This window comes from Bison bison, unplaced genomic scaffold (genome assembly GCF_000754665.1).
Source record: "Bison bison bison isolate TAMUID 2011002044 unplaced genomic scaffold, Bison_UMD1.0 scf7180017864223, whole genome shotgun sequence".
NCBI classification, from domain to species: domain Eukaryota; kingdom Metazoa; phylum Chordata; class Mammalia; order Artiodactyla; family Bovidae; genus Bison; species Bison bison.
In genome coordinates, this window is record NW_011494795.1 from 2035023 (window position 1) to 2049908 (window position 14886).

General features: G+C 45.9%; 2 protein-coding genes across 2 annotated transcripts in view; one reads left to right on the forward strand and one right to left on the reverse strand.

Annotated features, from left to right (window-relative positions):
• The first annotated feature begins 4759 nt into the window (after positions 1–4759).
• Positions 4760–9965, forward strand: LOC104992802 (speedy protein E4-like). Its single transcript, XM_010845788.1, has 6 exons — positions 4760–4868; positions 5554–5754; positions 6536–6594; positions 7273–7358; positions 9588–9756; positions 9906–9965. Exons 1-6 carry the CDS (start codon positions 4760–4762, stop codon positions 9963–9965), a joined length of 684 nt encoding a protein of 227 aa, XP_010844090.1.
• A 4459-nt stretch (positions 9966–14424) lies between these two features.
• LOC104992803 overlaps positions 14425–14886 on the reverse strand; it is a 3193-nt gene continuing 2731 nt past the window's right edge. Inside the window, exon 2 of the mRNA XM_010845791.1 lies at positions 14425–14886. Coding sequence (XP_010844093.1) covers positions 14425–14886 — 462 coding nt within the window.

Here is a 14886-nt window from a genome sequence, read left to right on the forward strand (position 1 = left end):
TGCAAGGAGATCCAATCAGTCCATTCTGAAGGAGATCAGCCCTGGGATTTCTTTGGAAGGAATGATGCTAAAGCTGAAACTCCAGTACTTTGGCCACCTTATGCGAAGAGTTGACTCATTGGAAAAGACTCTGATGCTGGGAGGGATTGGGGGCAAGAGGAGAAGGGGACGACAGAGGATGAGATGGCTGGATGGCATCACTGACTCGATGGACGTGAGTCTGAGTGAACTCCGGGGGTTGGTGATGGACAGGGGGCATGCTGCGATTCATGGGGTCGCAAAGAGTCGGACACGACTGAGCGACTGAACTGAACTGAACTGAACTGCACCAGCGGGGCTTCCACGGTGGCTTACTAGTAAAGAACCCTCCTGCCAATGCAGGAGACATGGGTTCTATCTCTGATCTGGGAAGATCCTCTAGAGAAGAAAATGGCAAGCCATTCCAGTATTCTTGCCTGGAGAATCTCATGGACAGTGGAACCTGGTGGGCTACAGTTCTTGGGGTCACAAAGAGTTGGACACAACTTAGGAACTGAATAACAGCAATTGCACCAGCCTGGGCAGCCCATCTCACCCAGAGATTTCCATCAGAAGCGTGTCAACAAGAAAGTTCAAATTAGGCTGTAACTCAGTGCTGTGGAATTAGAATCTGTGAGCCTAGGTCCTGGCATCTGTTTATTATTTTCTCCGTGTGATCCTCAGCTGAAAGGATTGTATTGACAAAGCACTTTAATTTCACACTGCTGATATTTCTGCAGTACAGTTATCTTAAGCTGCATTCATAGGAGGGAGAGAGAAGAGGAGAAGTGATAGTTCTGCTTTCCCCACTGAACACACTGTTACTGAACCAAGCTTGAGTCTGCTCACACGCACACAGTAAAGCCAGTCTCCTGACAGCAGGTCATGAGGAAGGAAAGGGAAAAAGGTGACAAGCAAGGAGTCCAGGCAGCTAGTGGTCAATAGGCCCCAACTCCCCCAGTGACTTTCAGGGAAGAGTTTTTAAAGATGGGGTGTGGCTGTTGGTAGGAATATAAGGTGCAGCCACTATGGAGGATAGCATGGAAGGCCCTTAAAAAACTGAAAATAGAGCTACTCTGTGATCCAGCAATCCCACTCCTGGGCATATATCAGGAGAAACCCACAACTCAAAAAGATCCATGCACCTCTATGTTCATAGCAGTATTATTTACACTAGCCAAGACACAGAAGCAACTTACATGTCCATCAACAGGTGAGTGGATAAAGTTGATGTGGTACATACGCACAACGAGATGTTACAAAACCTTAAAAAGGATGAAACAGTGTCACTTGCAGCACGGGTGGAGCTAGACATCATAATACTAAGTGAGGCAAGTCAGAAAGAGAACGACAGACACAATATGATATCACTTCTGTGTAGAATCTTAAAAGATGATACAAATGAACTTCTTTACAAAACAGAAATGGACTCACAGACATAGAAAACAAATTTATGGTTACCAAAGGGGAAATGTGAGGGGTGGAGAGATAAATTCGGAGTTCGGGGTTAACATATACACACTACCACATATAAAATGGACAATCAGGACTTCCCCAGTAGTCCAGTGGTTAAGACTCTTCACTCCCAATGCAGGAGGCGTGGGTTTGATCCCTGGTCAGGGAACTACAATTCCCACATGCCCCATGGTAAGGCCAAAAAAATAGACAATCCTCAAGGACCTACCATATAGCACAGGGAACTCTACACAATATTCTGTAATAACCTAAGGAGTTTCTTGGTGGCCTAGAGGTTAGGATTCCAGGCTTTCACCACTGGGGCCCAGGTTCAGTCCCTGGTCAGAGAACTGAGATTCCACAAGCTGCACAGCATAGGGGGAAAAAAATTCTGTATTAACCTAAAGGGGAAAAGAATCTGAAAAAAAGAATAGATATATATAAATGTATAACTGAAACTAAGACATTATAAATCAACTATACTCCAATATAAAATTAAAAAAAATTTTAAGTGAAGGAAAAAGAGTTGGGGAGGGGTGGTTGTGGGGTTGTGTGATCAGCTTGTGGGCCTTCCTCTGATTGGCTGGTGTTGAGATAACCAGGAGTCAACGTCATTAACCTTCTGGTTCCTACTGGTCTGGGGTCTACATGCCCGTGACTTCTTCCACCTGATGGGGTTTTCAGTATCTGTGAAACAGCTCACAGGGCTTGGCCCAGAATATTATCTATACCCCTTCTGGAGGGACTAAAGGACACTGACTTTGTTTAATGGTTAAACTATTATTATTTTATCTCTTTTTGGCTGTTTTTCTTTCTTTATGCATGTTCTCACTTCTTTGATTAGATTTACTCTTTGGAACTTGGAGAAGGCCTAGGAAGCTAAAATTTCCTAAAGACAAGATGCAGGGGAAGACAGGAGGAGAATTCATCCCCCCAAATCCTGAGGTCCTGCTTAGTTACAGCAGTAAATTCAATCTGTGTTGTTTATGCCATTTTTGCTCAACATAGCAACAGACCCCACACAATTGTAGCCTGATTGGGCAAGGTGGGCAGGGGAAGATTGGATTATCCAATCTAGATTTGAAGATTAGAGTAAACAATCAAGGCATTTTGCTGTTCATAAGAGACACTTTCAGGAAGACAGAAAACCAATCTTCTAATATTTGAAAGCTTGTTAACTGGGAGAGAGAGTGAACTTCTGTTTTGTTATGGAGAGACCTAATCAGCGTTGATGGTTGAAAGCCTAATGATTGCAAACTTGAACTCATTTGCCTCCTGACAATTGAACATCGTCCACAGCAGAAGGACACAGGTCCTCAATCGGCAGTGCTTTTCCCAGCAGTGCCCATGCGAGGAGAACCAGTCCAGTGGCAGCTGGGGAGGACATCAGACGCGGTTTGCAGGGCCTCTGAGACCTAGTCCATCTCAGAAAGTCATGGAGAGCAACCCAGAGAGACGGTCTCCGCACCTTCGATGAACTGCTCTGACTCTAGATGACCAACTAGAAACACGTAAGTGATCAAAATACAAAATAAAACTTTGGGCACACCCTGAACAACAGAGGTACTTCTCATCAAAGTCCAAACAATAATTCAAAAGCAGGGCTCAGAGCCAAAGTTGTGAAACAACCCAAGTGTTCGTTGACAGATGAATGGATAAAGAAAATGTAGTGTGTATGCTGATACAATTAATCCATAAAAGGGAAGGAAACTTTAAAATTCTATACAGAGAGCATTTATTTATTTAATGATTATTTGATATTTCTTTTTACACACAGTGAAAATTTGATAATTCCACTTTTAAGAGGAAAAGTTAGTATTTCTCTATAGAAACAAGTTTCAGCAGTAGAGGCATAAGGGACTTCCTGGTGGTGCTAGCGGTAAGGAACCTGCCTGCCAAAGTAGGAGATGTGAGAGCTGCGGGTTCAATCCCTGGGTCAAGAAGGAGAGAATGGCAACCCACTCCAGTATTCTTGCCTGGAGAATCCCATGGACAGAGGAGCCTGGTGGGCTGCAGTCCATAGTGTTGCAAAGAGTCAGACACAACTGAAGTGACTTAAAATGCCTGCATGCAGAAGAGGCATACGCACGCACAGGAACACAGAGGGCACAGGACTACAGCCCTCCAGCCTCCCCCATGTCTGATCCCCGAAGAGACCTGCTGGCTCTTCCTCCAGATGCCTGGAACTTGATGACTTCTCTCCATCTTTTCAGACATCCCCTTTCTGGACTTACCCACCCCTCAACTCCTAACCACATCTGGGTCTCCCTAGTTCCAACTCCTGCTGAGTCTCCACCCCATTTTCACATCTTTTGGGGTCTTAGTTCCCCGTCGAGGGGTTGAACCCAGGGCCTCAGCAGTGAGAGCACAGAGTCCTAACCACTGGACCACCAGGGGGTTCCCTCCACCCCACCCATTAACACAGCAGGCGACATTAATTTTTTCCCTTTTGATGCAAATTGGACTGTGGCTCCTCTCCTTCACTGGTTTCCCATTGCACTTAGGATACATCAGAATGACCTCAGATCCAGGGTTTTCTTTCCTTTTTCCTATTGTGTACCATCCACACCAGCTTTGGGGGTCTCAGGAGGAAATTTTTATTTAGGCTACCACAAGGGTGAACCTTGAAGATGTTACACTAAGTGAATCAGCCAGATATGAATGGACAAATGTTATACAATTCCACTTCTATGAACTCCCTAGAGGGGTCAGATTCAAAGAGATAGAAAGTAGAAGGATGGGTGCCAGGAGCTGGGGGAGGAGGATGGGGAGTTAGTGTTTAAGGGGGACAAAGTTTCAGTTTGGGAAGATTAACACATTTTGGAGATGACAGTGGCAATGGTTGTGCAACAACGTAAGTGTTTGATACCATTCAGTTGTGCCCTGAAAAAGGGCAAGCCTGTGGGCAAGGGATAAACAGGGAATCCCACACCTGAAGTTTTGGGGGATGGTCAGGAGTTGGGTCAGCAGCAGGAGATACAATTTCCCCTTAATCTCCAGGAGAAGTGGACACCTCGGTCAAACACTTACTTGTGTTTTTCTTCAAGCTGGTTGCCAGATTGGAATGACCAGTGACGTCAGAGGCTTCTGACCTTCCTGATTGGAAGAGCAGGTTCCCATAGTGCTCAACGGCAGAGGTGAACAACAGCATCTCCCCGGATCCTCCTCCACTCCCAGTTCATCCTCAGCTTGAAGAAGGGACGTCACGCTTGCATTTGGCCAGGATCCAGAAGAGCTGAGACAGAACAGAGTCTAGTTTGTGTGGAAGAAGAGTTCAGGAGAAATCATGGCCAGTTGTTGCCTGAATTCCCAGTTTGAGGACCTGAGCCCCCAGTCCAGTTTCTTGGGGCTCCCCATGGAGATGATCGTCAGTGAAGAAAGCCCAGGACCCTCAGGTGAGGGAGCTGGACACGAGAAGGAATTTCAGGGGGTTAACACTGGGGAGGAAGGGGTACAGAGGTCAGGAAGGAGCTCCTGTATAAGGTGAGTGTGGAAGGAAGGAGATATTCAGAAAGTCAGAGACTTGGGGAGGAGAGGACAGGAGCTGGAGACACAGAAAACCTGGGAAGCAAGAAAGGAGGTTAGGACCTGAGATCCAAGGATGAGAGAAAGGAGCTGGGGAAACAAAGGGAGGGTTCCTTTTTTTTTCCTGAGTGGGAGAAATTGCTTCTCTGGTGAGTCGGTGGTAAAGAATTCACCTGCCAATGCAAGAGACTTGGGTCTACTCCTGTGTTCTTGTCTGAAAATCCCACGGGCAGAGCAGCCTCAGGACTACAGTCCATGGGGTCACAGAGAAACATGACTTGGCGACTAGAACAACACAGTGGGAGAAATTATCTGCCACGAGGAAGAGATTTTCAGGATGGGAAACTGGAAAAATGGCCCCCAAAATGGCGGGAGGGGTAGGTGGATATCGACAGAGAAAGATGGAAAGGACAACAATCTATGAGACTGGAGAGACTGGATGGGGAGAGTTGGGGATGGGAGTGGGAATGGTTTAGGGGTTGGGGAACCAGGGGCTGAATTCCAAAGACAAAAGCTTCATATCAAAAGCTTCATAACCCTCTTTTCCTTTCTCAGCACTCTGGACCAGCTCCAGCTCCCTGCCTTGGCGCCCTGGCTATAAGAGGAAGTGGTCAGTGGCATTTGGAGCAGAGGCAGAGGACGAGGCCCAGGACAGCTGGATCGTGAAGTCGCTGAGTGGGCTCAGGACGAAGTTGAAGAAACAGCAGGTGTTCTTGGTGCTGCCTGAACACCACGTGATCTTCAACAAGGTGCTTGGTAAGGACCCTTCCCCATCAGCCCCACAACCTCCTGTTCTATAATTAAAAAAAAAAGAAAAAACTTCTAACAACTACATTTTTCCAAGGGAGAGGAACTCCCTGCTAGCTGATGAGCTCTCAGTCCCTGGGGGACTCGGTACTGATCACTCACCAGGGACACTTAGGAATGAGGCAGAATTAGATTAGATTTAGAAATGATACTGATGGCTCAGTGGTAAAGACTCCACCTGCAGTGCAAGAGATGCAGGTTCGATCCCTGGGTTGGGAAGATTCCCCTGGAGAAGAGAAAAGCTATCCACTCCAGTATTCTTGCCTGGAGAATCGCATGGACAGAGCATGGTGGGCTATGGTCCATGCGGTGGCAAAGAGTCAGACATGACTGAAGCGACAGCACAGCACAGCAGAGATCAGTCTTGGAAATGATCATCTTGTAAGATCAGGTTAACTTGGTAGCTGCACCCCTGAGAATTCTTAGCCCTGACTGAATCTAGGCTGTTTGAATCTACATGCCTGACATGACTGTCAGGTGAGAAATTGTGATAACTTGATGGCTTCTGCAGTGGTACGTGCATGCATAACGAAGGGGCACCGGTCCCTCTCATTTGCTAGCCCTAGAAGGGGAGTCACCCCCTTTCCCATCCAGTGAAAGGTCTTCCCTCCCCCGGCCCTGAGTCACATTCCAGAATTTCCCCATTGGAGGTATCGTTCTCCCTCTTTGTTCTGGAATGTTCTCCTGGCAGCCCTGTTGCTATTGTCTAACATCTGCCCTCTTTTCACAGAGGATCATGTCGTTAAGAGATTCCTGGCCTGGGACAGAAACCTGAAGGTATCTGATAAGGTGAGTCATCCACTGAGAGGGATTTCTGCTCCAGCACCTGTCTGGGGTTGGGTGGGGTGGGGGTACTCTCTAAACCCAGATTTCCACTCCCCTTTCCAACCTGATGCCTTGTCAGCAACCCACTCCGGGGGCCTGGAGGTGTCCTCTGGGGTCTGAGCCCCAGGCGAGTCACTTGGTGGTGGTCACCTAAATCCCCCACTCTGCTCAGAGGAGACTCATCTTTGCTCCAGCTCATCAAAAGCCATCCAGTGCTGGCTGCCCTCAAATCCACAGCCCCTGTCCTGGGAGCATCGTGGACTTTGCGTCCTCTCCTCCTCCGAATAATCAGGCTCACCCAAAATGGGGCAGGGGCTCTTCTCCGAGGGGCACCACCCAGTCCCCACCTCCCTCTCTTTGTGGCTGCCGTTTAGTCGCTAAGACATGTTGACTCTTTTGAGACCCCACGGACTGTCGCCCACCAGGCTCCTCTGTCCAGGGGATTTTCCAGATAAGAAGACTGGAGTGGGTTGCCATTTCCATCTCTCGGGGATCTTCCCAACCCAGGGATGGAACCTGAGTCCCCTGCGTTGGCACATGGGTTCTTTACCACAGCACCGCCCGGGAAGTCCTGCCACTCCCTTCTCTGTTTCTCCTCTTCTGGGATGTGACCTCTCTCTGTTTTTTCTTTCTGTCCATCAGTATCTCCTGGCGATGGTGATCGCTTATTTCAGCCGAGCCAGCCTCCTCTTCTGGCAATACCGGAGGATCCATTTCTTCATAGCTCTGTGAGTAGCTTGCTCTATCTCCCCATCAATGCTCAGCACCCTGGGAGGGTGGAGGGAGAGGTATGGGGCTCGTCCCTTTCATCTTTAAAAAAAAAAACAAACACACCTATTTGTACTGTTTATGGTGGAGTGCTTTCTGTTTGAAGTATGTTTTTTTCCTTATAGTAATTGAAGTACGGTTGACTTACCGTGTTTCAGGTACACAGCAAGTTTATTCAGTTATACATATACACATTTTTTTTCAGATTATTTTCCATTATAGGTTATTACAAGGTATTTTGACTATAGTTCCCTGTGTTAGTCACTAAGTTGTGTCCAACTCTGTGACCCCAAGGGCTGGAGCCCACCAGGCTCCCGTGTCAATCCCTGGCTATACAGTAAATCTTTGGTTCTTGTTGGTTGTCTGTTTTTTAATGAGAAATCTAGCATTCTATTCATACTAAGTCGAACAAATATAGTCAAAATGTCATAAATTTTTTAGTTATGCCAAAATTCATAAGTTTTCTAAGCTATATATACATATGATTTATATATACATACACACGTATGTATGCAAAGGATTTTCTCCTACACTTGATAAAGTCTTGAGACAGAACATCAAAAAAAAAAACGAAATGGAGAAATTAGAAAACACAAACCAAATGAAATGGGAAGACTGAATATAAAATAGAAAAAGTGAAAAAAAAACTAGATAAAAGTAAAAAATCATATATATGATCCATATATATATATATGAAGTATGTTTTTTATATTGTTGTCAAAACAAACCCTAATATCAGTCAAAAGACTGAAGGAAACAAAGAAATCCTGCTAAGAGGAGAGGAAGAAAGAACTGACACCATCCCGCCCCCAAGTAAACAGGCTTGAGAGTTTCATTTCCAGTTTGAATTCTTCTGTCTCACTCCTTCCCACATCAGTACCAAGTGTCACCATGTTCCATTTCTGGGTTCCCATGACAAAGGCCACGACTGGGGTCCTCATTACACAGCTGAAATCAGGTGTAAAACCCTCCCCACTTATGTTTCTTCCAAGTTTCTCCCCCAAGCCAGTCGGCTTTATTTGCCTGAACATTCTTCCAAAGACACGGGTATGACCTGTGTTCATTGGCTAATTACTCACCAAAATCAAGGCCAGAGTTCAGGGTTGGAAGTCAGCCCTCTTGACAGTTGCCATCACCCTTGCTTAATGTCCAGATTCTTTATTCCTTTGTTTCACTGTTCCCTCCAAATGCCCTTCCCTCTATTTTATATTTTATATCCTTATGCTTTCTTTCCAGATATCTTTCCCACACACATTTATCTGAAGAAAATGACCTTATCCTTGAGTTCAAACACCAAAACCTTCATGATTCCTGAGCTCCCTAATTTCTGCATCCTACTAACACTTTCCTTAAAATCCTATTATAATGTGATGTTTTGCATTACTAACCACTGGGGAAGGTAGATCTTGTCAAAATACCAGTGCATTGGTATTTTCCTCAGCACAATTCTTTTCATTTTGCAACGGTTTGTTATAGTGAATCTCCAAGGTAATCTGTATGGCATTTGGCTATAAAACATTCTTCCATTCATTCAGTGAAACCTTATAAAGGGCACCCTATGTGGCTGGGGCTTCCCTAGTGGCACAGCGGTAAAGAACCCACCTGCAATGCAGGAGATTTGGGTTTGATCCCTGGGTCAGGAAGATCCCCTGGAGAAGGAAATGGCAACCCATTCCAGTATTCTTGCCTGGGAAATCTCCTAAACAGAGAAGCCTGAGGGGCTACAGTCCACGGGGTCACAAAAAGTCAGACACAACTTAATGACTAAATGACAACAATGTGCTGGGGGATATGAGGTGATGGGAAGAGAGACTCAAGAAGGGCTGCTGAACTAATGCGTCAATAAGAGCCAAGCCCTAAACATATCATTTAGTAGGAAAGGGATGAATGCAGAAATAGATCAGTTCCGGCCCTCAGGAACTGTACATGTACCTACAACCCAGGGAGTCAGGTGTGTGCACATAAAACCAAAGGAAAGGAACAGAGGTTGGGATTTCATCCTCACCAACAAGGCGTTAGAGATGCCCTTCTGAAGGTCCTGCCGAGCAGTGGCTCTTTGATGACCAGGGATGCTGGGGAGGGCTGGGAAGGTTGTGTGAAGATGCTCAGCCTACATCCTTTCTAGAAAGCTGACCTCAGGCAGAGGCCCTTCCTGTCCTGCTCCTGACAGCCACCTGATGTCTTTTCAGCTACCTGGCCAGTAAGATGGAAGAGGACAACCAGGCCCACAAACAGATCATCTTTTCGTTCCTCTATGGAAGGAACCACTCCCAGCGTCCCTTGTTCCACAAACTGGTTTTCCAATTCATCTGTTCCATGAACTGGAAGATGAGGGTCACACAGGAAGAGTGTGGGAAGGTGGGTGGGCTGTGGGGGCTTGGAAGTGAGGGTGGTGAGGAGAGGAGGGATCATGGGGATTGGGGGAAAGAATTGGAGGCTGGACAAGGGGAGGTGAGGGGTCGACTTGGAGAGGCATCATCATTTCAAGGGACTGTTCATCTTTGCAGATCCAAGCTTTTCACCTGAAGCTCTGGGTGTGGGATCGAGATCGTGCCCTCTTGCCCTAGGGGTCCCCCAGGACCACGAGGGCCTGAGATCACCAGCCTAAGGAAAGGTAGGTCTGTGTCCTCGCAGATGTGGGCAGAATGATGTGTTGTTCATTGAGGATTCCAACTGTGGACCACCATCACCTTCCATCCTGTGACTTAGGCCAGCTGGGCACACAGCCAGATGCTGACTCAGTTCCCAGCCACAGACTGACCACCACATACAGATGCAAGTACAGTGGGGTCCGTGGGTGCCAGGCCTCGGGGAAAACTACTTGTCACAGGCATGGGTTTGGCTGCAATCATTTCACCCAAAACAATGGGGTCCAAATAACAGCTTTGATGGGATGTCGGTTTTTGTGAAAAGTGAATACTTCTAATTTTTCCCATATATTGTGTTTTGAGTTTCTCTTTTTAATTCATCTGTGGCCTTTCATCCCTCGGGATAGCGACTCTTAGAATTTATCTTCCATGAAGTCAATGTCTACAAATAGGATGTTAGAACAACCTACACGGTCAATGATAAAAGAGAAATTATGACTAGCTTTATTTTCATCCAAATTCACTTTCAAACTCCTTATTGCCAGATCACCTGTGGTTATTTCCTCTGACTCACCACTCCTGGACCAGTCACTCCTCTTGTACAATGACATGTTTCCCACCTCAAGTTTTTGGTCAAGGGAGTTTATCAGAACCAGTGAAGGTTAAGAAAGGCTATCTTCAACCTGGCTTATTATGATCTACCAATGGAGTTATAGATGTGGGCAGAGAATTAAGCAAAGGTTTGGTTTAAATTATAAACTGTCTTAGTCCATTTGAGTTTCACTAACAAAATACTACAGACTGGAGATATTCCCTGGAGGTCTAGTGGTTAAGACTCTGTGCTTTCAATACAGGGCACGTGAATTCAGTCCCTGGTTGGGAAGTTCCGCATACTGTGCAGTGTGGCCAAAAAAAAAAAAAAACAAAACTACAGCCTGAGGGGTTACGGAGAAGGCAATGGCACCCCCACTCCAGTACTCTTGCCTGGAAAATCCCATGGACGGAGGAGCCTGGTAGGCTGCAGTCCATGAGGTCGCTAAGAGTCAGACACGACTGAGCAACTTCACTTTCACTTTTCACTTTCATGCCTTAGAGAAGGAAATGGCAATCCACTCTAGTGTTCTTGCCTGGAGAATCCCAGGGACAGGGGAGCCTGGTGGGCTGCCGTCTTATGGGGTCGCCCAGAGTCGGACACGACTGAAGTGACTTAGCAGCAGCAGCAGCAGAGTGGGTTAAAAACAACAAAAACCATGGGCTCTTTTATAACGACAGTAATCTCATTCATGGGGACTCTACCCCATGACTTAATAACCTCTCAAAGACCCCACCTGCGAAAACCATCACCTTGCTGTAGTTAATCTCTCTGTCATGTCCAACTCTTTGAGACCCCGTGGACTATAGCCCACCAGGCTCTTTTGTCCATAGGATTTCCCAGGCAAGAACACTGGAGTGGGTAGCCATTCCCTTCTCCAGGGGATCTTCTTGATCCAGGGATGGAACCTGGGTTTCCTGCATTGCAGGCAGATTCTTTACCGTCTGAGCCACTGGGGAAGCCCAATACCATCACCTTAAGGTTTATGATTTCAACATAAGAATTTTAGGGGGACACAACATTCAGACCATAACACTAACCAAGTTTAGGAGTGAGTATTATTTAAACATTAGGATCCAGGCTTAGGATTAGGGATCAGGCATCCGGTCTTATGATTCATAATGTTGACTTTTTAGTAATGTTTTTAGCATGGTTGAAAGTTCAGATTCTGAGTGGTGCAAAAGGATGGAGGTGAGTTAAAACTACGGCAGCGTTCTCTGAGTGCCAGCTCCCTGAGCAGAATCACCTAGAATCTTGGCCATAAAGCAAATTCCAGGGCCTGACCTTAGGTGTATTCAGTCATTTCTGGAGTTGGGGTTACCAAAGTCCAAGAATCACACTTGAAAACACTGGTTCAGGATTGTGGTTTAGAATGGAGAATTTGAGGTAAAACTGGGATTATTAATTAGCCTAAACTCTGGTAAGAATTGACTGAGAATGTAAATAATCTTTTTGTAATAATTTTACTTAGTTATTTATTTTTGTCTGTGCTGGTTCTTTGTTGCTGTGAGGGCTTTCCTCTAGTTGCGGTGTGTGGCTTCTCCTTGCAGTGACTTCTCTTGTTGTGGAGCACAGGCTCTAAGGTGCTCGGGCTTCAGTAGTTGTAGCACATGGGCTTAGTTGCTCCTTGGCACATGGGATCTTCCCAGAGTAGGGATCAAACCCATGTCCCCTGCATTGGCAGGTGGATTCTTTACTACTGAGCCAGCAGGAAAGCTCGTAAATGATCTTTGTATCTGGAGAGTTGCCACTTCAAAATCTGACACCCTAACTCTCTCAATTCCAGATCACCAGAGGAGATGTGGATTTTCAAGGGAAAGTCAATCCAGTCACTGATGACAGCCACGAGGAAGGACAAGAGAAGCCTCTGTGCAGATAATGGGAAAGAACCCAGCATCTTCTAGACTCAACTGAAGAGAGTTTTCGGTCGTACTCCTAGGAGCAGAGTGTGCTTCCAGGAGTCTTTGGGACAATAAGAAATCAAGGTTTTTTTTCAGATTCTCTTCTTTCCTAAGGCACCACCCCAATTTTTGGATTAATTCAAATCTCCCCTGAGTTAGATGTTGGAGGCCCCATTTTTATACACTAGTTTGCCCTAATCTAGATTCATGTGAAGGTGAAATGTAGGGGCTTGGAATAGGAAGGAATTACTTTAAAATATAAAATTAGAGCCATAGCATCATGATAGATGACTCAAAGTTTGCCATCATCACTGGCTTATTTTGAGAATGTTGCCTGTAAAATTATTGTATTTATTTTTATATTTTATTTTTATATATCTACTTTAAATAGTTTCAAAATAGTCTGTTTTGAAAACATGTTATTCCTAGAAAGTTTTGTGATGGATATTATTATAGCTGTTGTGTATAGGTAAATACAATTTTGTATACATTTTCAAGAGGTTTTTGTATTTTTAATCTATTATATTTACATAATATATCGATTCTACTTATAGCTAGGTGGGTCATTCCTCCTAATTTTTGTAAACATAAATTTTAACTTCTAAAGTCCTTATTATTGAATTGTGAAAATTCAGTTGTAATTTTTTTAACTTGTCTTGAGATGTTTGTATGTAATTTTAGATTATTAAAGAGGATAATGCTGTGTAGCTTTTAGGGAAATATAATAAAGATGAAACTCTTTTCACACTCATTATGTGTGTGGTCATTACCAGTTTGGTTTGCCTGTTTGTAGTCAAACTAGATGTTATGTTGCTTAATGGCGTTGTGATTATCCAACCACATTTCTTAACTCTGAAAAATAATCCTGAATTATTTTCCACGTAGAAAAAGCAATCGAAGATGAGGCAGATCTCACACCATTCAAAAATTCAATACTGAGAGACAAGTGTTGGGTAAAAGGAAAAACAGCTTTACTGAGGAAGCCAGCAACCCTGCAGAGAAGTTGGCTTCATGTCCCAAAAAACCAACTCTCCCGTCCCCAGGTTTTGCTTGAGGATTGTAAAGGGAGCAGAGGAAGGGGCTACATACCGAAGAGCAGGTTTTGGGGTGAGTGATCAGTTCGACATTCTTTTCATCTGTTGGTAATTTGAAATGAACACCATCAATCTCCAGGCAGGAGACCAGGAGACTTTGCTCTCTCAATGCAAGAGGCCTGGGGTTTATTCCCCGGTCAGAGAACTAGATCCCACATGCTACAACTAAGAGTCTGCATACCACACCAAAGACTGAAAGTCCTGTGTGCTGCAACTAATACCCAGGGCAGCTGACTAAATATATATATATTTTTTAATGGCTTGGAAAAGCTAGATTTCTTTTTCCCTAGAAGGGAAAGGAAGGTATCCTAGGCTAATACTCTGTTATTGCTAAGCTCTGTTTATTAATACTTTAATTAGATATCTCACAAACGATCAGAAGCAGACATGATAAACCCCGTTCCCTTATTTACCACAGTTGTCTGTGAACACTGATTCTAAGACTTGAAACACTCAAGGTAAGGAAATTATTATGGCTTTGTGGTAAAGAATCTGCCTGCCAATACAAGAGAAGTGGATTCAATTCCTGGGTTGGGGAAGACCCTCTGGAGGAGGAAATGGCAACCCACTCCAGTATTCTTGCCTGGAAAATTCCATGGACAGAGGAACCTGTCCCGCTACAGTCCATGGGGTCGCAAAGAGTCGGACACGATTGAACGACTGAGCACGTACAAGGTAAATATTGGGGCACCAGGACATAAAAGGCAAGATGCCTGAAGAAGCGGTGACATTACAGACATTTCCTTAAATTAAAAGGAAATTTGATTCCCGCGTCCAAGACGCCCATCTTCTCAACACAGCACCTCTTCACAACCTGATGAGGTGAAGACATTTAAGACGTTCCCTTAACTTCATGGGGCGTGGAGACTTCTGGGAAATAGAGTCCTGGTATTTGCCCGGTTCCCGGGGGCGGGCTCTGGCAGGCGGACTTCCGGCGTCCTCCAGCGCTGGAGCGTCTCGTCCGGTGTGCGTGTTCGCGCACGCATACTGCCTCGGCGCCTCTGTCGCTTCCTGTTGCTGCCCGGGTCACCACTCACCCTCGTTCCCAGGCTCTGGCCTCCGGCAGGCGGGCATTCCGGGGCCTGCGGGGCTGGAACGCCGTTCCGCCGTGCCGGCATCCAGCGGGCGCGGGCTGTGCGCGCGAGGATTCTCGCGGGCCGGGCAGAGGCTGGAGCGGAGACCCTCAAGCTCGAGCCCCGGAGCCCTCGGGCTGGGTCGGAGAGGCCGGACAGGTGGCGGCGGCGGCTAAGGAGCGGCGGGGCTCGGGCCCGATCGTCTGCTGCGCACTGAACTGTGAAGCCCTGGGAGGGACG